General features: G+C 41.7%; 1 protein-coding gene across 1 annotated transcript in view; it reads right to left on the reverse strand.

The window, feature by feature from the left end:
• The window catches only part of LOC117583808 (disintegrin and metalloproteinase domain-containing protein 12), a 32,692-nt gene extending 17,231 nt beyond the window's left edge, over positions 1-15,461 (reverse strand). The window contains exon 1 of the mRNA XM_034272388.1: positions 14,460-15,461. Coding sequence (XP_034128279.1) covers positions 14,460-14,601 — 142 coding nt within the window. The 5' untranslated portion in view covers positions 14,602-15,461. The remainder of the gene's footprint in view (positions 1-14,459) is intronic.
• Positions 15,462-24,794: the final 9,333 nt, after the last annotated feature.

The following is a 24,794-nucleotide window of genomic DNA, read 5'->3' on the forward strand; positions in this document are numbered from 1 at the left end:
ACGGTGAATAAAGGAAGAAAAACAAAACTTAAAAACAAGCAACCACAAAGGGCCGTCTTGGTGGCTTTCCTGGGGCGTGGCTGTTCATTAGCGTATTGGAAAATGTCATGCCACTGTGCATCCATTTGTTGCAATGAGTCACAGACACGCTCCTTCATGTTGATTTTCCTGCCGGTTCCCGTTCCGTTTTCGGTCCTTTCTTCTACCCATAATTACCATTATGCTACGCACAGCCTCAGCCAGGAATAATTATCATAATTTTTCCACACACAGAACTGGGTCACATCCCGCCAACACTCCGACCATTCGGGCACCGGAACCGGAATTGAAGTTATGTAAAACTAAAACTAAGTGCATCTGTGAGGTTTTCCTTTGGTTAAAAATGTATTCAGTTTTGATTTAAGGGTTAAGTTAGTTCTCAATTTGCTTTGCTTTGCCATGCCAACCACACTTAATGGCCTGGCCAAGAGCGAACATGCCAAATTGGTCAACCATTTTTGGCTTCGAATCATGTGTCAAGCATTTCATTAAAATTTTGCCAACGACTTTCGGCCATTAAATCATGGCTTTGGCCTTGGCCATTTATGGTTGGAGAATATTCTGTTTATGTTGAGGGCAAAAAATTGTCAAAAAAAAAGAGAGACAGAGAGAGGGTTCGAGATATTCAGCATTAGAAAAGGGAATATTTTTGGGGATTGGGATTTTTTGTGTGAGTAGAATGAACACTTAATGAATGAAAAACCATTAGCCATAAAAGCATATCTCCATGCAGATTACATATGTATGTATTTACACCTTTAATCTATGTATTCCTATGGTAGTCGAAACATTTGCAAATATACATATTAGCAATAAAATAAATACAAATCTGGCCAAACCGCAACTCCAAAGGCAATCGATTAATTGAAAAGAGTGTTATTATTTCCGTTGCAAAATTACATATTCCAAGCATACTCGAATACATTCCTTATGGTTAGCACATTCCGGTGGAATCTATTGGGCACATGCCATCCCAAGGCAAAGTCAAAGAACTCATAAAACGTCAGGCCAGAAGGCCAATTGTTACACCCCTAAAAAAATGCCCTCCCTAGGAATTCGATGCCACAAAAACTAGGACGCAAAAGAAAATTTGTAAATATTTGTCAACGTGGCAAGGGGAAGGTTCTTTATATGCATATTGCAAAGCTTATATACTTTGACGTATGTATTATGTGTATGTATTACATATGCACACGTACTAGTACAATCCTTCGTTTATTGATTTTTCTTTGACTCAAAGTAACTTCACTTGACACTCGCACAGACAGAATTAATGCAGAAGCGACCAAAATGGCTAAAACCCTTAACGAGAATCTCACATTTTGTAGCTTTAGAAGAGTTTCAGCTTAAAGGTTAAAGGTGTAGGTGGATTTGGCAGAACAAAACGAGTAACAACGAAAATAAACAAATATATAGCCATATGCCATGTCGAATCATGACAAACAGCTGTTTGCCCCAAAACAAAAGGCAATAATGCGAAATGACAGGCAAGTCGTCGGCGACGGAATACGGTCGACGGCGACGGCCAACAGCAAGTGACAGGGAAGGGAGGTAACAATGATTATGCAGATGATGAAGACTCAATTCAGGCCACAAAATAATTTTCCTACTTTTATTTTGGTTACTTTTTAGCAGTTCTTTTGGTTGTCATAGAGCTATGGGAAGGTTAATGAATGGAAATATTTCAAGCGACTATTTCGTGCTAAAATAGTGAACTTTGTGTTTTTTTTAAGTATTTAGTTATTAAAGGAAAATATTTACATTTTTCAAATGATTTTTATCGGCTAGGCCACAACCCGAATTAATCAACCTTTTGCTTTCTCACATATTTTAGTGCACATATTTTTGTGTGTTTCCATAGAACTGCGATTACAGCCATCTGATAAGAGCTTTGCAGTCGTTGTTGGCGTGTGCTTTCCGTGTGTTCCCGTTAGAGCAGTCGGAAAGCTGACACAAATACGAAGCGCCAATTCCCGTCATTCGCCAAATAAAACACATTTTAAATAAAAGAAATGACAAAAGCAAACCCCTCAAAAACAGCGATAAACATCTGTTCAGTTTTGTTCTCTTTAGCTGTGGATGGGATGTGAGTCAGCGCTGGCCCAGCCCGGCTCTGGTCTGAGCAGGAAGTATGGTTTTATGGCATGTCATGGGCTTACCTGCAAGAACAAAGAAAGGGGAAAATATGATTAAATTAGCATTGAGGAAAAGGATTACAATTTAAGGGGCAGCAGGCAGCCAGACTGCAAAAGGCACTTAGACGGGAGGGAGGTCTGTCTGCCATTATGATTAATAACCCATTAATAATACTGCGTCTTCGGCGCCCTCTAAAATGCATTTTCAACAGTCGACAGTCAACAGACAAGCAACAGCTTTCCCAGATCCGTCAAAAGCGAACCAAACACGCGTCTCAAATAAATCATCATTCGTGTGTACAAATCGAGAGCTCCACTCTCTCTCTCTTTCCAGACTGCACCAAAAGACGACAAATGTGTGAGAAACAAGTGTAGAGCTGGCTTCGGTTTTCTTTTGGGTTGTGTTTGGGGTCGATTGGTGGTGGGGAGAGAGAGCAGGCAGCTTGTCACCAGAGACAGTCACCAGGCTGCGGGCAATTAATGTTAGCAAATTGTTTGGAGCTCTACTCTAGATTAAAAGGGTATATAAGATGAAGGAAGAAAGTAAGTACTCAATGGATATAGGAGTAACACATTCCTACGAATTCGTACGCTATTTAAGAGTGTAAAAACTCTTTTGACTGCTCCCCAGTAAAGGGTATCGTTTAGTCGCTATGTCTCGCTTGACGTTCCACTTGTTTTCTGGTTTAGCTTGAAGTGAAATCGATATCATTTATCGCATAGCGGAAAAATGGTTTCAGTTCAACATTTTTGTTCAACGACAACGGCATTTCAAGTTTGGGCCGCGGTTTTACATTCCGTGCTCTACCCCTACCCCCATCTTACTCTCTCCCATTGTGGCTGTGTATCGTCGTCTTTGTCTGGCCGCAAATTGATACATTTCAAGGTCGCTCTGGCGGTTAAGTTGCGTTTTTGGCGGTCGTTCTCGTTGATGGAAGAAGAGCGAACATTTTGCCAATTAACTTTATGAGCGAGCAGCAGCAACAACGGCAACAGGAGAAGCCAGTGGCAGAGTAGGGAGAGGCTGCGAAGGAAGATACACACGAGATACAAACACCATAAAAATTGAGAGAGCGCAAACAAATTTTGTTTGATATTAAAAAATGAAGAAGAAAAATGAAAGAAAATTTATTTTAATGATGTTATTTTGTATTTATTTTTTGCTGAATTTTCAGGCCCACATGCCGGCAAAAAGTAAATTTTGAATGGAAGGTAGATTTTGTGCCTTGCATGGGGTTGACCTTGAAGCTGGTTTCAAGATAAATGTACAGACATACATCTACCCACAGGTGCACATAAAATTTCAATTCATATCTCTGATTCTTTCCATTAGCAATAATGATCCATTTGCGTTGTGTTTAGGCAACCAAGACAAGATCATTATTTATGTGGCTCATTATTTATATATTTCTAATTTGGCTATTTTTGAGTGCCGCTTCTAAAGAGAAAAGAGAAAGAAAGCTTCCCTTTTGTTTTCATAAAACTTTGGAAGCCAAAGGAAATCTGCTAAAAATATAAAATGTTCAACAAAATATGGCATCCATTGCGTTACACTCTAATAAATAGTAATAATAAATACAGCACAAAAGAAAATGTTGCATAAAATGGGTGAAATTTGTTGAGTCCACATGAATCAGTTTTTTCTACACTTTGGTGAGCAGCAATTTTGGCCAAACAGCAAACAGCAAACGTGTTGCCAATTATTTGTCATGAATGTGGTTAGGCTTTGGTTTGGTTTGGTTTAATTTTATTTTTCTTCATAAAATATGGGCAGTTTTGGGCATCGTTTCGTTAAAGTTTATCCGGTTGGACAGGCAGACAGACGACCCAGACAGGCGCTCCACAAAAGGCATACGGAACGGGTTCACTGAACGAATTTAATTGATTTACTTTTTATACCGTATGTATTGTATGAATGTTTTTTTTTTGCGTCCAACTAATTGCTTCGACTGTGGCTGATGATGACGAGAGGCGACTCTTGTGATGGTCGGAATCCTCAACTCAATTGCAGTTACAAAAGAAATGCTGAAGAGCTGCAGTCTGGTTGGTTGAATGGTTGGTCGTCTGTTGAGGGGTTTCTGTATTTAAGGCTATTTAATTGCTAATTACGTCAATGCGTTTGCTTTAATTAAACCAAGCGGCAGGAGCAGGAGCAGGAGCAGGAACAGGAGACGACAAATGCAACATTCATTTAAGTCCAAGATTAAGCGAGCGAAAGAGAGGGAGGGGAGGAAGTGGTCGGAGCAAACGTCTCTGTTCCACCCACAGGAAATTCCATAAATCAGCAGCGCGACACAGAAATAAAAAGGAAGAAGGAATGAAAAAAAGAGCAAACGAACTTTTAATACTCTTGCAAATTAATTTTCTTTATTCTGTCTTCTTACAGAACCCAAAACGTCATGCAGCAGTTCACCTCGTTTGGTAAAAGCTCGGAGAAAAATGCTTTTGCCTCTGAATATCAAACTTCAAATCACAATCTGAATACCTTTTGTAAGCATATAAAAAGCAAATCGTCAGCCAAGGCTGCAGGAAAAGCAGAAAATGTAATAAACTTAGCGAAAAACTCAACTGGGCTACGGGGCGTGGCGTGGCATGGCCCTGTCGCGGGAGTAAGTGCTGCCAGGGAGTGGGGAGGTGCTTGCGCTTAATGCAACAAAAATAAACGAAGAATTTTTGCAAATGAAAACATTTGTAAGCTAAATAATGCGGACACGCCTCACACCTCACTCCCATTCGGCCCCCACTCACACACCTTGAAATAACTCGCTTATATGCAAATTCTCTCCCCGCTCTTTGTTTTTTTTTCTGCCTGTGCAACGTCAATAACAAGAACAACAATCTAGAAAAGTGGGGTGTGGGGTGTGGGGTGGTGGGTCATGTCGGTGCATGTCACGGACATGTTCCAAGGACAAAAGGTTTGAATTAGATGAGCGAAAAGCATATTTGAAAAGGACTTGCATCGTTAATGCTTCTGCTAGATTCTGCAGTTTTATCGCTTCTCAAGGACTCTTAAATTAACGCTGGAAAAAATGCAAGTTAAATATGTTGCACTTCTGTGCTTGTTCATTTTGTAATTAGCTATACCCTGGAGGAGGGTATCAAAGAGGGTACCCGCAGCACAACGACAGACAGACAGACACACCCAAGGACTCGAAAATTAACACCCTTTTCTTTTCTTCAGACCCTTCACCCTTCGTGTTTCGTGCCTTTCTGGCTGTTGTTTTTGTTTTGACACAATCGATAACAAAGAATCTCTGGCTGGAAATTAATTGCGGCCACAGGGAAAGGGGTAGGGACGCAACAGCCATCCATCCATCCAGTGGAGGGCATGTTGACAGGGAGGAGGACTGGAGGGCTGACAATTCTGAGAACTGTTGCAGCCACAAGGACGCACGCGTGCAGCTGGTAGCTGGTAGCTGGTAGCAGCACCAGAACACAAACAAGAACAAAAAGTATTGTCAATGTTTCGAGGCAATTCCTAGAAATAAGAGAGAGGAGTTCTGTAATAAAGTAGAGGGCAAGCTTCTCAGTTGAGGGCTCCCGATGGCAATGCATCATTTGCTAAGCCAAAGGACTATCAAATGACCAAAACTTTCGAGGCCACATTTGATCTCAATCGTTAGAGGAATGTCCTTCATTTGTAGCTTCAAATGTGCGTCAGACGCCTGTTCAATACACGGAAAAAGTGAAATCTTCGAGAGAAGAAAAAAATCATAAAAGAAAAGTAAAGTAAAAAACCGAATGAACAAAATCAATGCAACTTTCTTTTTGTGATGAAAGCTGCAGACGCGAACGGGCATGACGGGTGGGGTAAAATAAAGAAGCGGACTGTAAAGATGAAGTACAAGCCGAAAAGGTTTCCTCTGATCGGTTTAAAATTGCATGACAATTACCACTGAAGAGACGGAAATGCTAAGGGAAATAGATGTGGATAAGCGATGACTCTACTCGCTAGAGAAGATTTTTCCGCTCTGCAAATTGAAGCTAATTGGGTTGTAACCTTTCTGCCTTTTTCCCTCAATTAAGAACAGCCCAAAAGTCTGAAAAAAACACTACAAAAGTATCTGCAGCTTCTATCTTTCGAGAGAGTAAATATTATAATTAAAATTCTCTCAGGCGTCTCATGGGGTACTGGAGTGACCAGTTTCTTGTTATTCACATTCGTAAGATATATTCGCGAGAATCGCCAGATGATTCATTTTGAAATGTTCTTCGAAGCGGACACTGCGGGGATGCTAATGAGATGATGAGACAGAGAGAGAGAGAGAGAGAGAGATCGCTGTGTCAGGCGCCAACTCTGGTAGATATATCTATACGTATAGCGGGCATATTGTTTTCGCTGATGGATGAATCTTTTTGTCAATGAAGTGTAAGACCCAGGGCCACAAGTGGCAGTGGCAGCAGCCCTATGGGGCAGCAACAACAGCAGCAGCAGCACCACCTCGTTGACCCAATTGAATTGAGCAATTTCTGTGCTCGTTATTAGATTTTGTGCTGTGGCTTCAATTGTATCTGTCAGATGCTATCCCGCTACACAATTTGCATTTGCCCCACCATCGCCGACTGCACGCATCTCTCAGATACTTAGATACTTTGATACTTGGCGTACGCGTAACTGATGCCTTGTTCTAGAGTGTAATTAAAGTGATTATCTTTATGGTGGAGTGATCATCATCATCATCAAATTAAGCCAATTTACACAGCCAAACAAGGCAGGAAGTTTGCTCCAAATAGAAGACTAGAAATTTACGATTTTTTTTCGTAGAGATTGTACAGAAATGTAAGTCGCCATTTCGAATTGAAAAATGAATCATTAATCGAACCAATTGATTGGCAATTTTGAGCTCAAAGTATGGGGAATACCCTATCTCAATGCTGGAGGATTGTTTCGCCATTTATCATAAAATATTTATGATATTTATTCGCACATGAAATCCAAGTAAAGGCCAAGGCTTGTTCTCTGAGTTCTCAGTGCAAACATTTCGCAATTCTGTTTGTTTATTTGCCAATCGTTGGGCCACCGTTCTGTCTACCGTTCAATCAACCCTCTCAATCAGCACAGCAGCGTTGGAAGGAGACTACTTGACGCTTCTTGAATATTTGTTTATTTTCATGCCACCAACGGCACTTCGTTATCGAACTTGCGAGGCAAACGGCAGATGCAGAGGCAGAGGCATCGATGCAATTAGCGAAAATTGGAGCATAGCAGTGCAGAGTGGAGGAGAGCTTCGAGGCAGGAAATTGGAGCGGATCACGGAGTGAAGTCTTAGCAATGAGCACAATAACAAAGCAACCAACCGACATGCTCTATATCCCATGCTACTCCCAAGCACTCCAAAGCCCACAGGCAGAAACCAAGGCAAAGCGTCGATGCAACGCCAATTGCAACGCGTAATTGGCATTTTATATAATTCAGCATTAATTGGCCCGCGGAACTAATCAACTCTGCGCTGCTGCACGGTGGCTGTGAAATGTCAGGCGTTTTCGATTCAGCAATTAAATAATAAACAATACAAAGGTCTCTCAATGAACGTCACAGATTCGTGTGATTCATTGTGCTTTCCAACTATAGTCCAAGCGTTTTAGAGCCATTTGGTTGCCAGCTCAGACCCGGTGCACGTGCACCCCTCCGTGTGTGTTACTGCTTGTGGCAATACAAATGGGAAGCTTAGTGAGTCATTCAATGGCTTGGGAAGGATATACAAAGGGAATTGTGACAGGTGTTAGGGTGCTTAGGGGAGAGAGAGTTCCATTGTTGAGATTAATATGTGTGTTGTGTGTGGAGGTTAAACACTTCATTCAATCTTCTTCCTACTGTAGGTTCGGTAGGTTTATCTATGACTAACACCCTTCCAACACTAGAAACTTCCACTTTGCATCGCCAGATAATGCGAATTACATTGATTTGGTGTACAAATTTCTCAGAACTGAACGGGCACGAGCAGCTGGTTCAAAAGCTCATAAATTTATTTGTATTTTATTTATTAAAATCTGAGAGAAATCTACAGATTTAATACAGATATTCTGAACAATGTAACTTTAATTTCACAAAATTGTAGGGCCTTTCCCAGTAATCAATCTCAAAATAAATCAACGGCACTTCTCGCAATGCCTTTCCATCTGGCTAATAGACCAGAAACCTTCTTCAACTTTCCCCCAGTGATCTCTCGCACTCATTGTGCTGCCATGCTTGAACATACTCGTAAAAGTACGAGTAATCGACCCTAGTGCCATAAATTCTTGAAAAATAATTTCTCTATATAAAAATAAGCTCTTCTCTCTCCCACTTAATGTTAAATAGTATTTTATCAGCTTTTGAAATGTACTGCACATCCGGCGGATATCTTGTGCCTATGGGGAGCTTTAATAAAACAAAGTTTTATTGCAAGAATTACAGTAACGAACCGAGTGAGAGTGAGCGAGTGAGGAAAATTACCCCAGATAGCCAGATAAACAGACAGACCGAGAGTCGTAGTTTCAATTTACTTGAACTTCATGTTTTACATAACGGCAATTAACTAATGCCAGTTAATGAGTGAACGAGTGCCCGGACAAAGAGAAATGTTTGAATTCAGACACGTGCCATGTGCAAATCTTAGCTTAGGTAATACCTACCACATGGGGCAGGAAACCCAACTTGTAACCACATGAAAAATACCTCACCACTTTAAACATTTTCTAAATTTTTAAATATTATCTCACAAGCTACTGAAAATTATATCGATTGCAAAATTATTATAGCCAAAATAAGGAAACCAAGAGTTACCAAAAGGCAAAATTAAGTTATCTTGTCCTTCAGTGTGCCGTTGTTCGCATTCCCTTTAGTCTTCTCTGCTATCTTTATTCATTATTCGTTAATTGATAAACGCGCTCGAACAATAAAGCCCACTCATCATAAGAAGAAGAGAAGAAGAAGAAGCTCCCTCTCCGTTGTTGCTCTAATCTCTGTGCTTTGTCTGCTCTGCTCTTCGCTCTCTCCTGCAGCCACTTCTAGCGGGTTGGGTCGGGTCGGCGAGGGGGGGAGACTACTTTATGGTTCGTTGGCTTCTGCTTCGCCATCTGCCTATCGCACACAGATAAATCGAGTAGAACTTCTTCCAGCGCCCTCACCTCCCCAGCTCACAAGCTTCTCCCACACGGTGAGTGCTTTTCAAGAGAGGTGAATGAGGGGTTGTGGGAGCGGAAAAAGAAATACAAGATGCAGCTCCCGAAAAAATATGTAACACTCGAAAGATAAAAATAAAATGGAAACCAATCGAGAGAATCTAGAGAGCGGGAAGAAAAAGCATCACGATATTAGCGCCGACATGTTAATTCAATTAGCTTCTTGGCTGGCGCTGCTGCTTCTCTTTTCGGTGTTTATGGGTTAAAGATTTTTGGTTTAATTTGTTGCTGCTGCTTTGTTTACTCACGACTGGAGGCATTTGTTCGGCATTGTGCTTGATCGCACTGAGGTTTACCTTTTGGCCGTTTAGCATATTGCAAACATAAAGCGACCACAAACAACCATGACCTAGCACAATATTACGAGTAATAGGAAGAGTCAGAGGTGGAGGCGTTTATGTAGTCGCCAGACTTGGTCTTACGACTTTGCCAGACTAGCGGATAATCCCGAGATAAACAGTTCATTGACTGCAAAAATGGAAATGCTCGAATGATGCTGAGGAACATATTGTTCATATACATTTCTTTAGAATATTTGTCATTGGAAATTGCACATTAATAAATTAAGAAACTGATAAATAAGAACTCAATAAAATAAATGACTCCGCTGTAGATACTACATAACAAGAAGTGCAGAGTTAAATCCGTTTCCATTCCCAGGCCTGACCTTAATTTTCTTGGAACGCTTTCTATAGACTCACCGTAAATCAAAAGCTGTTGACGGAAGGCCACTAAGGCATTTACTTTGAACGAAAGGTTTGTCAAAAGGTTTCAGCAAACTATTAGTGTTTCCACTGTACGATTCCACACCCACACCATAATACATACACAGAGCTCTGTATATGGTAGGCGTTATGGCTCAACATTTAACACCTCCCTCCTCCCACCCATCATCACGGCTCGCTCTCGTGGCTTTCGCTTTTTTCTTTGGTTTCTGAAAAAGCTTTGTGCTTGTAATTTGTAACTGTGTAAATAATTATCCACCGAAAAAACACCAAAACAAATGCACAAACAAATGCAATGCATTTACAAAGGCCTGTAAAATCGGGCCAACGAAAACTTAAAAAGGTGTATGTAAAAGGAATATATTGTATAACGGAAACGTAAACATAAATTCGGTTTTTATTTTACAGTTCAGTGACCCGCTGCGACAGGAACGTCATCAGAGTAGTGGATGGATAGCTGTTTTTTTTTGCCCTCGCTGTTGCTGTCACACCCCGTAGCGAAAAAGGGTGTATAGGCACCCACGAATGTGTGATGAACACATGGCGTAGCTGCTTTGGCATCATCATATTTGGGTATCTCATTGTCGAGGCACCTGAGCATTCTCTCATGTTTAGTTTGCAGCGAACACACCTACGCACACATACGAAGAGCGGAACAGTGCCTCTCAGTGCGTGGCTAAAGCTCTCGCTGACCCTCTCCCCCTGGATGACGAAAAATTGCCACATTGGAAACGTATGCGAAATGACTCGCAATGGAAGGTAAATTAGCCACTGTCCCGACCCGTCCAGACTAAAAGCACTGACCATAACCAGGAAGAGGTGGCTGCTCCGCTGCTTGATTCACTCTAGCGTGTTGTCGCATTTCCGTTGCAAATATTTGTCGCTGTCGCCTGCCATTACGGATGCTAGTCAATAGGTCTGGGCTCTCGTCTCACGACCCTGTCTCTCTGCATAAATTAACCAACGGGAGGAGAACCGAAACAGAGTGAGTGCTATTGCCCATTGAGATCCCCCTCCCAGCCACAGCTTTGTTTGTCTTCCATCTTTATGATTATTTATTCACTTGATTGCATTTGGGTTTTCTCTTCACCTTCGCTCCGTTCATCTCCACCTGAGGCCCTCTCCCTCTCCCTCCCTCTCACACTCTTTGCTTCTTTTATTTTGATTAATCATCGTCAGGGCTGTACTCTCCGCTTACCTTGCTCTCTGCCCTGCCTGTGTCTGTCCTTCGTTTTCTTTGATTTTCTTTTACTTCACTCCAGCCCAACCTCATCCGCTAGTCAATCATGCATTGCATTGGCATTGCACAAGCGAGATAACAACAATGAATGCAATGCATCTCCTCCCTTCCCACTCCGAACACCCCCACGAAGGTCTGCGCATCTCTTTCTTTAGCATTTGTTTAGAGGAAATTTCTGCTGCTACGGATTTTTTTCCGGTTCCTGGGCATAAACAAAGTTTTTCAAGTGTTTTCTTTGATACGTGTTGAGAATTCTTCCTGCTTTTATAGTGGCACCAAGACCGATCTCTTTGAGTGCATCCATTGCTTGTGGTGGAAGCTTCAGAGCTTTGGGTGCTACAGAAGTTAAACTTGTTTTTCTTTAACTTAAACTTTCAGAGGTTCGCGATGACTAATGCAATGACAATTATTTTGGGGTTGTCTAGCCAAAAACTCACCCTGCACCACAGACATGTAAGGAAATGGAGTCATAAATAACTTGAGTGTGTTTCCCTCATTCGCCCTTCGAGAGTGGTAAAAATACATCCGACTGTTCACCCTGCACAGGCTGTGTCTCTGAGTATCTCTGGGCTTAATTAAGGTCGCATTAATTTAAGGCTTAATCTCCGCAAATGTTAAGGTTACACTCGAAACCTGCTCGAAGGAACAACCCTCTGCTTAGGGCTGATTGACTATAATCGAGGGGTATGCCCCGAGCACGTGCCTCAGTCAAAAGTGAATCCTGGCACGTGTCCTACTTTCTGCAACAATTATATAGTAATGGGCCGCCAAACAACAGAAACAATTCCAGGCAAATCGATTGCCATCAAAATGATTTAATTTTTGAATGAACCTTTGAATACTCGTTGCGTGCCAGGCAAATAATAGTCCATTCATTGAATTATTACATTTAGTATATTTCCTCTGCTTTCTTCTATTATTTCTTAATTGCTTCTCCCCCCTACACTCTACTAATGTTTTCCATGTTGATTTCCTAGACTCTACCCATTTGTTGTCACGTTCTTGGAGGCGACACAATTTATGCAAATGTTGTTCAATTCAGAGGCCTTCTCCTCCAACCCGGGGAGAGACACGACAGCCAGACTTTGTCTACTAAAATATGCATGCTAAGAGGCTTCCGTTTGGATTCGATCTAGAGACGAAGAACATACACTGAAGAGATACAAAGAGTAGGAGAGAAGCTCTTTCCATTTAAATTCTTTTGACCTGACTCAATCAAGACGAGCTTGAAGCTTGTGCCCCAGCTCAAGATCCGTAAATTGAGTTCGGTTTCAATTAAGTTTTGCTCATGATGATGATGGACTGATGGCTGACCACTCTAGAATTTCATGCTTAGAACGTTGTTTGGAAAGCCGGGAAAACGTTTCAAGTGTCATACAAGCCGATAGACTGATATATTGTTGCCAACGAATCCAGTTCTGGCTCCCACGTTCAGAGCCACCCATACCCATTTGAGAGGCTACAACAACAACGATGCCGCATATTAATGATCCTCTTGTCTTGCCTTCTGCTTGTGATAATGATAAAGATAATAGTAATGGTTGCTAGCCCGCTTGCCACATGGGTAAACAAGATACAGCAAAGCCCAAGACAAGAGGCGTGGCCCGTATGTGTTGCAGTGGCAGTGGATGTCCCAAGAAAGTCAATGAAATGCATGGGAACATATGGAAATGACGACTACTGCTAGTACCAGTTGCCCTAGAAACGATTTATATGACACAAACACTATAATTATTATTGTATAATTATTCTAATCTGAGCCCTGACTACATTGAAGCAACAACCCCATTCGCTTTTTAGATTCAAAAATATGCTAAGGGGAACTCTGCCAATCACCATTCTCCTTTCCTTTTTTTTGAATCCACAGCCCCAAAACGATTTCAGCTCCCGCCCACTTTTGAGCCATGAATGTTACCTCAATCGAACAACTTGTTTCTTAAGACTATTACGGCCTGTTGCCACTGCTGCTGTTGCCATATAATTGCGCAAATGATATAAAAATTGTTAAGAGAATACAAAAAACAAAAACGAAACAATCATCAACGAAATCGCAGCAGTTAGCAACAAACACAGCACACAACAAATCAAGCCAATGACAAAAGAAACGAGAAACGAAACGAGTTGGCCAAATGCAGAGTTGGCCAGAATAGCGGTACGAGTGTGCGCTTAAGGCGCTGACCTTTTGGGGCCCGTACTGATGACAATGAAAAGACATCAAATATAAATACATTTAACGCTTGCCATTAACAAAAAACTCAGAACGGCAGAAAAATTACAAAGAAGTGTCTGTGTGACCCACAAAAAAGAGCGGCACTTGGTGGACGGGAAAAAGTTGCCAAACTTTCTCAAAAAAAAAAACAAAAAAAAACACTGCCACAATGAGAGTAAAAGTAAAGCACGCCATTGCATTCACAATCGATTTTTACTGTAGCAGAAACATAAAACACCGAAAAGAAACAATAAGAAGTGCCAGCAGATCTGCTCTGTACGTGCGAGAGGGGCAATCAATGAATTTGCATGGAAAGTGTGATCCCCAGGGGCGCCTCTCTATCGCAATACGTGAGATTTTGATAGACCCAAACAATGAGATAAACAAGCTGCTAATAGTCCCACAGAAAGCCGAACAGAAGCGCACACTCAACGTAATACTAATCAAAAAGGAAAAGCGAAAAGCGAAAAACTACTTCCACTGATAAGCCAAAAAGTGCCAAGTGCTCAAGGGCCAAGGGAGGAGCTATGGGGCGTGCCTCTATCTCTAGTCTTTGTCCAGGCTGGAAAACGGCCCTAAAACAGCTTTGTAGTGGAAGTAGCAGACGACTCCCGACCAAATAGAAGCTGGTTTTTCAAGGTTGTTCAAACCGGCAAGAGCTTCAACAACACAGAGAGACTTACACTGGCGGCACAGTGGTTCAAGCGTGTATGAAAGGTTTCTACCATTAACTAACATTATTGCAGTTACGGCAGCCCCAAACTGAGTCACTAACTAATTTGCCACATGACTAACACTCGGCACCAAAAATGTTATCAAAATATTAACCACATTCTTTTTCCAAGCTTTGCCCACTATGAACCCCTTCCACACTGCTGAATCGAGTTTTGCGGGGCCTCTGGGGTAGTACATACAACAAAGGTGATCCATGTGGAGTTGCGACTCACCTTTTGACTTGTCGGCGCTGTCAGCTGTGACACTACACTGCTGCCAACATATGTTGAGCGAGAGCAACAACAGTGGCAGCAGTTGCAACTGGGAACGGGATGGCCGGGACTCGGATCGAGACATGTTCAAAGAGTCCCACATGCGGCTGTGTCGTTCCTACGAAGCTGATGCTGGAATGGGATGGATGGTGTCTCCTCCTCCTGCTCCTCCTGCTGCTGCTGCTTCTGGTTGTTGTTGTTCTTGGGCGAGTGTTTGGTTTCGTTGCGTGGATGAGCGACGCGGTAAGTAATAGTACAATTTGCTGTTCTCTCGCGGGGTACAAGTGGTGACATCACACTTCCCGTGTCAGTGACGGTTCAGCTGCAGGCTTCCGCATGTTGCTTGCACAGCACAAATACCATCTACCGCACCAAGGGGAGTGTTGAGGGACGAGGGCGGGGTTCCGAGATGAATTAAAAAAACAGGATGTGCTGCCCGTCATTCACGAAAAACCGCAAGAACAAAATCAAATCAACAACAACAATGACACTCCACTCCCGCGAATCGCGTAAACGCGAAGTAAACAACAACAAAGCTGTGCTGTATTAATCGGGCTTTGCGCGCTCTCTCTCTCTCTCTCTATTCCTCTCTATTCCTCTCTCTCGCGGGCACTATCTATCTCTTCAGCTGCTTTTGCTGCTGCTGCTGCTTCTGCAAGTTTTTGCTTATTGAAATTTCCATTCTTGGGCCATGCTGGCATTTGTTTAGAATGATTGGGGGAACAGCTGTATTATGTTATATATCATGTGCACTGGGAATCAATGAAATTTGGACCAGTTTCGCATTTATTTTTGAGGCCATTAATTCAATTTACTCAACACAATTCGCTCTTTCACACAATCACAAGCACACGCACGCAAATAGCAGCACCACACACACACGCACGCACGAAAGTCTCGTATTTTTATTCGCTTTTATAAGATTGCGAGACACAGCGAACCGCTCCGTTTGAAATTTTGATTTCGAATGAAGACCAACACATGGTGAAATTACTTTTCACCATTCACTTTTTCACCATGGAACAATCAATGTATTTTCGTTTACCCGTTTCAGGTCTAAATACGACCGGCATGAACCTTTCCAAGTTTTATGCCATGATTATAAATATACCAAAAGTCACAGTATTTTCTCTCCTTTCTCTCCTGTAATTTATATTTATTACTCTTCTTATTTCATAATAAGCAATTAATTCCTAATTGAAAATAAAAAAATAAATAAATTATATCAGGGACAGCAAAAAACAGTTAAGGAGGGTAAATTGAAGTAAATAAATCAACGTGAAGGAATTATGTTAAAGCAACATATTTACAAATACACCAAAGATAACATATATCGAAAATTATATTTCAGTCATAGCTATCAATATCAACCAAAAACTTCTATTTACGATTTATATATTAAAAATTATTTTTAATTCTTATTTTTAATTTTTTAAAAAACCTCTTACTGTTGATTGTTATTTTAAAAGTTGACAATAAAAATAAAAGCTAAATTGATTATCCCTCGAACTGAGTGGTGTGCTATCATGAATGTATGTATATTCCTGACCCTTGAGAGAATACCTTTTATGTGATACATCGCATGTCCCTCAAGGACGAAGTTTCCTTGATTTCTCTTATTTTTGATTTTAGTTTAAAAAAATCATAATTAACTCTTTTTCAATTTTTTTAGTGTTCGTTCGGCAAAAAACTCTTTTTTCAGTTCACAATTTTTAGTAACATTTGTACCTGGTCAATGTCACTCATCGTCTGCGACCAAACAATTTCGCTGTAGCGATTAATTTAAAAAAACAAAAAAAAAATTAACTTTTAATTTGTATTTTAAAGGGATAAATTAAAAATAACTCTTATTTCTGATTAATATTGAAGAAGTTAAAAAATAAGTGTTACTCGTAACTTTTATATAAAAAAGTTAAAAATAATTCTCAGATTGCAATTATTACTTTAATATTATTATTAATATTTTATTTGTTTGATATTTTGTTGTTCTCATTAGTTGTTCAAATTCCCTTCGCAAAGGAAAAGAGCTTTCAAAATCCTCTCCTGTGTGTAAAGGGTCAGGGAAATCCTCTCCTGCCAGACACTTTCGCATGCACTATTAGGATCCTTCAACAGGTGCGAATAAGGTTGGAACTTTGAAAAGTTCGACCTTTTTTACCTGCTTGCCATACTTCGATTTCTCATTCCAATGAGAGGATTAGGTCATTGGGGAGAGGATTAGGTCAGCGGATTGAGCAAAATACTCACCTCTTTCTCCTCATTTTTGCGGTTCGATATCGAGCACAGAGAAAATACCAAAACAATATACGTTCACACTTTCATATGCAGGCACTATTCCACGATTTTGATGTTCTATTTAATATTACTAGCTCGCAAAGACTTTTAACACTGAAACAATAATTTTCATTTGAAGAATCAATTTAACGTATTTAAAATACCAATTTTCATTGGATTATGTACCTTAGGACCTAATATTTTACAAATTTGTATTTGAATGTTTCACTAAAATCACCCCTTCTGCAAGCAAGTGAGCTTGTGAGAAATGTATGAAAAAGTTTGAAAAATAGCGCGGGCAACAAAGGAGAAAGGAAATTATATTGTTTTTCAGAAAGAGAAAGGTCTACGGATATGTCTTCAAAATTTTTTTCAAATATTTCGACTCAAAATATGTCGAAAATACCTCAGAAAAGCCTTTCTCGAAACAGTTTACTCCATTTCAACAAAATGTTTATAGAAAATAGCGTTTTGTATACCTCATTTCCGCTAAACCACAAAATTCTGTTTTCTAAATGAAGTTATGGCATACTAATACCAGCAAAATTCCAGTATCATATTACACTTTAAACTTTGCGCCTACAGCGAAGTATCGATAAAATTTCATCTTTCGGCAAGAGATGGGAGCATTTGAACTTGATGTGATATCGAGTACACATCTATGGATACTAAATCGAATATACTTTTATTTATTGTTTTAAAAGCTGGGCTGCAGGAAACCCTACATGTAGTTAGCATGCACTCTTACATGTATTTTACATAGATTTGTACAGGTTTTTACATGGTGAATTTATGATTCATGATTCTGCTGACTACCAGATGGCGGCAGTTAATAGCCTTCACTGCGGCAATCCGTTTCGCGGCAAAATGTCTATCGAATTCGAATGAGGAAGTGGCACATTTAAACTTATAATGTGTGAAACGAATGCCATGTAGTAGAGTTATGAAAATATAATAAAATAACTACAAGGCTGCATGTGCACATTTACATCTAGTCAAAAGAGGATAATTCCAGAGATTTACTTATACTCCGATGGAATAATTTGTTTGTAGAACTATAAAAAAAACGATTTTTTAATGTAAGGAAAATGAGAATCGAAATATAAATATATTAATCATTTCAAATTTCGCTTAGAAATTACACTTAGAGGGCAACTTTCCTGCATCTTAAGAAACTCCGTCGGGACCTTGAAGACGTTTGCTTGCCAGATCCAAGTTTGGAGAATATTTATTTCATCGTCAGTGCCTGTGATGATAACGATGGTGTAGCGGTTTATATACGAATTTGAATCATCATCATCAATCAATGTGCCGCTGGCAGAGTCTGCGGTTGAGGGGGGAGTCGATTATGGCAGCCATTAAACGGGTTGTATTTGATGGCAAGGATGAAAAATCGATAGGCATCCTTGGAGCTATATATAGGGGCCTTTCCACTTTCCACAAAACATTTGGACAAATACATATTTAATCAAAATCGAATGCGTAATAAACCATGAGTCAACTGGAGAGGAGATCTGTGCATATTCAGTCCATTAAATGCTCATCTAATAAATGGTTCCAATTAAATTATCATTTGGGGGGGAGCAGAGAAAGTTGCGCATTTATGACAAATGTTATTCGTCTTGATGTGAAAACGATGTAGGCACGTTTTCCGTGTCCATGGAAACACGAACAGCTTCATTTTGCTTAATTTCGGGGATGAAAATTCATGCCAATGGAGGATACGGATGAGATGTTGACGAGCGTCGTTCAGCATCTTGCAGTTAATTACTTTAAGTGGCAGGGCGCGGGCGAATAGTTGTGCCAACTGGGACACACACGGAGTCCTCGTGCACCTGCCCGACAGTTGTCTATCGGACAGTCAGGAGAGTCATGAGAAATCAAACGTCCTGCCATAAAGCTAAGCCCGCTCATCATTCACGCAATCCATTCATAAAAAAAAGATCCATGACACAGAGCCACGCAGAGAAATACGAGATGGAAGTGGCTTGTTTTCGAATTGAATCGCAAACAAGCTAATCGATCCTCGGGGAGGGTCGGGTGGGTGCACATGGACATGGCACGGCACTCGACTTGCACGTTTTTGGTCATGGTTCTGGTCCTAGTCCTGCTGCTGTGCGCTTGGGGAATATGAATTTATATCTTTTAATCTGCGACAGCAGCAATGACTGTTCCAATGTCACTCCCCTGCATCGTCCTGCAGCTTGTCTGGCACACAAAAATAAAAGTGAAATTAAGGACGCAGGACATATTTCAGCCCAGCCCAGCCCAACACAACGCTCTTTATTGTCAGTGTCAAGTGGGCCTTCGGGGGGTGTGAATCGCTGGAAGGAGTACGGGTACCATCCATTTGGGGTAGCAACGCACTGACTGACATTCTTGTAATTGCATTAAAATGCAATTCGAATTGCTGGTCGACCACCGTTTCCGAATTTTCCCATGTCGAATGTCCGTTGTGCTGCTGCTGCTGCTGCTGTCTCTTCCCTTTGCCACGCTGAGTGCCATTGAGTGTAGGTGTCAATGACACAACACATTCCAGCCCCTACCTTGGGAGGCACTGCGACATGCGTAAACTGTATTGATAGATGCCTTCAACGCCGCTTCTTCGTGTGGAGTTTGTCACATGCTGAAAGGCTGAAAGATGTGTGCAGTGCAGCTAGGGGACATTCAGCGAGAAAAGGGAATGGCGATGGTCAAAGCGAAGGTTTATATGCAAGTGCCACAGGTGCAGAAGTACTTGGGAGTTGAAGGATATGTTCTATCATGTGTTAAGGGGAGAAAAGCTAGGGAGATTGTCAAGATAGTTCGACAAAGAAAGGGTTCCAAGTATAAAACAAATTTCGCTGCTTGCCCAGGATTTTTCCACGCATATATACCTATCCACTGCTTTCAAGATCACTCTTGGGATCAACTGGAATGTTATCAACAGAAACGCCTGAGAAAATCTCAGCACTTGCCAGTAGCAGGGCAAAGGGAAATCAAACTACAAGCAACACTTTTGTACACATGTAGCTTCCAACCCCTACTTGAAACTTTCATACACTCAACGCCGATAAAAGCGGATAACAATTATATTAAACAGCAGGCAAAACAACACAGGACACACAAGGATTTGTAACAGGATACGCGTGTAACCACGAAAAGGCAGAGTCAGGATGTCAAAGGATGGATGGTTCGATGTGCTGCCGGGAGTCTGGATTGCTGGAACAACAATCCAGTGACAAAACACCCTTTCAATTAAACATTTGAAAACAACATTCGGCAATTATACAATTGACACCAGCCAAGGGGTGACTTCCTCCCCTCCCCACCCACCCCCCTGCACGGACACAGCAACTTCATCAATTTGAAATGTTGCCAAACGCGTGACTCGAAGGCACGCGCGTCAATTCCGACGGGTATCCGAGGGGATCTCTCGAGGCCAGGCCGCAGGGATTTCGAAACGCAGAGTCACGCAGAGGGGGGAGGCAGGAGGGGCCAGACGCATAAACAACATCAACAAGGACAAGCTGTGCGCGTTTAACATTAGTCAACAATGAACAACCTGCCACACGGCACACGGCACCCCGCATTATGTTTCCCTGTTCAAATTTACGTTTGCCTACCCGTAGTTGATGTCCTTTTTATATGTAGATACATATCCTCGTACTCGTACTCCGTATTGTTTGATCGTTGTTTGTGCTCTTTTTTATGGCCGCCCCATTCGTTTGTCGTTTACTTTTACAGCCAGACATTTATTTGGCCAGCGAAAATCAGTGGGCGCCGGACATTCCTGAGGTTAGATATTTTAATATGCATTTGGGAGAAATTTGGCCAGCACTCAGACCATCGGAGAGCAGCCAAAGAAGTTCTTTTGATTTCAATTTTCTGCTGGATTTGCCTTTCAATTGCGTGAAGATTCTGGAGGCCAGTTTGCCAGTTTGCCAGCTTGTTGATGTGATTGCCAGAGACAAAAGAGCTTCAGCTGCATTATTAATGTGCCAGCAACGCATTTTGACTTGCCTCCCAAAACAGGCAGAAGAAAAATGACGCAGAAATCCAAAATTTACCCCGAAGACCACTTACAGAAGGTCCGAATCAGGGGCAGGCAAACTCCAAAGAAAAAGGTCAATTTCTGCTGTTGTGTGGCAAATAAAAAATGCAAATCGCACGTCCATGAAAAGGACATCAGGGAATGTGCACAAAAACCTAATCCAAGCGGGTCAGAGAACAAATGAAATGAAATGAAATGAAATGAGAGTCAAGTTATGCAAGTGGAAAGTTTGAGCGGAAGACAACTGCTTAAAAGGACATTGGAGACCCAACAGCCCAGCCTGATTGGCTTCTGGATCCCATCCCGCCTTTGTTCCTCCTCCTTTGTCCTTGTTTTCATTTCATTCCCTTCCGAGGTCGAGTAATTAATGTTTGCCATTGATTTCTGGCGTGCAATAAAAAAAAAAAAAAAAACAAGCGGCGCAATTTTCACGCCATAACTCTAATGGAATTCAACATAAATTTTCCAGACTTTTCAATATTTTATGAGCCCTTTTTGAACGTAGCCAGAGAGCATGGCCATAAAATTGAAATGTTGCTCGGGCTGCGCATCGACTCCTCCTGGCAGCTACGGCAGCTCGTCAAAGTCAGTTGGCCCGTTGGCTGTTGGGGGTTTTTTTATGGCGTTTCATTGGTCGGTTATAAATTTGTGTGTTTGGCAATAAATACGAAAATAATTCCATCAGAGCCCCGTGTACGTGGCAGGTCCAGCCGTTGACATTTTGTGGGCTGAGGGCCCACACTGTGGAGTGTGGTAAAAAAAAAAACCAAAAAAGCAACCCCAATCCCGATGCCGCTGCCAATACTGACCACCGAATGGCGTAGAGCTTCGAACTGGCACTTTACACAATTTTTATTTGCTGCTGATGTGATTTTGCACTCAATTGAAAAGAAACTCGATTAAATTTTCATGTCGTATTGCCTGGGAAACTCAGTTACATGACTTGCCACTCCTCGTCGTGCACTGACTGTTCACGGTCCCCTCACAAAGTGCGGATGATCTCTTATTGTCGTCACGTTTCGTCAGGTGTCTCCTACGGTTGGGTCTAGCTTTAAAAACACTTTTTACAGTTGCATGAAGTATGCAGTTGATTTTTACATTTATTTACACATTTTTACATAATTTCATGCAGGAAATGCTTGGTTCTTAGTTAACTATTTCTGTTCCTTATTTAATTTCTTCTCTGATTTTGTAACAATTAAGAACTGGCTTTGGAAATTACATCCCTTCTTGTCAACATATTTCTCATTTCTCCAAGTCATAGTCCGCGAATAAGGGTCCTTCTTTGATAAGGGTTTGCATAAGATTTTAGCTGACAGTCAACAGAGAACTTGGCAAATCGTTTTTAAGATATTGATGGACAAACTTTGTTGATTAGTGCCTGACATTTTACCATTCGATTTCTTTTCAATTAGTTTAATAAAAGTCTGTTGAAACCCTACAAGGGGAATCTTCATATTGTCGCATTTTATATTTAGAACATACAAAATTAATTTACATCAAGAAATGTACAAATAATGGCCAAATTTCTGCCTTCCTTTTTCATATTTTCATATGTAAAACCAAAAACCAGCCATATTTAGTAACTAATCGATTTATCATGCCCACAACGATAAGAACTTGACAAAGAGCAGCTCAGAGTTCAAAAAGCAAACAAAGTGCAGAGCGAACCGGACGGGCTAATGACAAGTTTAATGATTACTTTTCAGCGCAAATGAGCTGCCATTAGAGCTGTGTGTTTGCTGTGCTCCCGGAACGATACGATACCGTAGAGCAAACGGTATACCTTACCGGTATGGTACAACGACCGCCCTCTACTGATAGGAGGGAAAGAGCCAAGGCGGTGGTGGAGGCAGTGTGATTAGCGCACTCCATTTACTCCATTTTTAAACTAATTTAGCGGTGCGCTGGTATACAGCATTTTTAATAGCCATATACCTACGATATGTACATGTGAACGAGGGAGCGAGAGAGTGCGCTGAGTGGCAGAGGGAGACGGCTAATGACAGTTGGCTGGAACAATGGCTGGGCCTGGGGCTGGGGCTGGGGCTGTGCTGCCTTTCTATGGCTTTTTTTATGCATACTTCGCATAAGCCCCGCTTAGACAAGGGGTAGACATACAGCCAGACCGTAGCTCGTACGTTAGTTAGAATTACTTTCTTTATGAGGCTTTTATGACTGGACATGGGCAGGTTGACAGTCCGTACCATAATTAGGGAATTTTGTATATGCCGTACGCCCCGGGACAGCGCTTTTAATAGGCAGCGAGATAGCCGGACTCATATTTAATTTAAATGTCCCCGCGATGGCCGCTAATTATCTGCAGTCAGCTGACTGACTGACTGACTGACTGACTGATTGACTGACAGACAGGCAACTGTCCAACTCGAAAATTGCTGCTGCAAAAGATGAAAAACTAATTTGAAAAATTGTGCTTAGATCAGAGCAGAGCTCTGCCTTCTGTGGCCCTGGCTTAAATCCTTTTCAATCCTTTGGCATAATCCAAATTGACATGTACATGTGCAGCCAGCCAGAGCCATGGACAGACAGAGCAAGAGGCTCAGAATCCTGCCTCTCTGTAGCTCGTATCTCTGGCGCCTGTCTTGTTGACCAACCGCATGGCTGTTCATTTGTATTTTTCATATCCACCTTTTTTGACTGACACACGACTGCTCCGTCGCCCGTCCTGCTGTGTCCATCCTCTTTGGTCACTTTGTTTGAGGTTTTTCTTTTTGGGGCGAAAACTTTGCCTCAAAGTCTGAACGTGTGCCATGGCCATGGCGACCCCATTTCCGTTTTGCCGAAAGTCGTTTCATGTTGTATTACACTAAGTGGACACAAATAGATTGCTGGTCGGTCTTCGGCCCAGAGCCTGTCCGCAAGTTTGCTCAATAATCAATCAAACCTTCTGGCCTCCAACGGTCGTTGGTCGTCTGAGAGGTTGGTCCTCGGACAGAGGCAGTGCCAGCCAATTAGAGACAACCCCACATGCAATGCCACACAAACGAAGAGGCCAAGACTGAGGCAGGGAGAGGGGGAACAGCCTCATTACAAACAACATTTTGTTCCTTCTTTTGTTGGCCCCGCTGGCCACAAAGAAATAAACCAAAAATTGTCCAATTAAACGCAATTTATGTGAATTTCCAAGTAGCCCAGATCCGAGTCTTCCCTTCCTGACTCGGCCAAAGCAGCGGCAAATGGCAAAATTAAAAAGGTGTCTTTGCGAAAAGTCCATATAAACAGCAGCATTTGATCGGCTGCTGGCGTCTGCAACTTTGTTTTGGGGCGCCGTCTTTCAACTCTTCTGGCCACGAAAATGGTTTACTTCCGCACAGACCACCAGACCACCAGCCAACTTGTAGGAGACCCGGAGCCCGACCTCAGCGCTAATGTGACAGCGGCCAACACTTTAGAGGCGGCTTGGCCCGATCCAGCCTTAAGTATAGGGCAGACCCCATACCTCTAGTATACCTGATCCAACGCAGCGGCGTCTGTTTGTTTTGCTTTCAACGCCAAGAAAAAAAACGAAACACGTAATATATTTATAATGAACGGGACCCCGAGGATATTCGTTTGCTAATTGTTGTTAGTTTTTCATGTGGGTCGAGCGAGCATATGGCTGATTTCTGTTTGGTAGCCAGAATCATTAGCACGTCCAAATATATCCGGTTAAACTGCAGGTTCCTATAGAAATTGGTCTACCCGTTCAATACTCGCCTGTGGCTGTCAATAACTCTCTATAAATCATCTTTATCGAGGTGGGTTTCTACTATTTTGGGGTTGAAACTCTAACGTTTAACTACGGAACTCAACCGAAAACATTTTGTGTGTGTGTATGGAAGGAAAACTTTCCTTGTTAAACGATTTAACTAGTTTAGGGGGTGTGTACCAGGGACTGTCCTTGTTTACATAGGAGGAGGCACGGCAAGTGGCATGTAATTCTGGGAAAATTATAAGCATTTGGTTATGCTCTGTCTTGAGGTTAAACT

Source organism: Drosophila guanche, unplaced genomic scaffold (assembly GCF_900245975.1).
Source record: "Drosophila guanche unplaced genomic scaffold, DGUA_6, whole genome shotgun sequence".
In the NCBI taxonomy this organism is placed as follows: Eukaryota; Metazoa; Arthropoda; class Insecta; order Diptera; family Drosophilidae; genus Drosophila; species Drosophila guanche.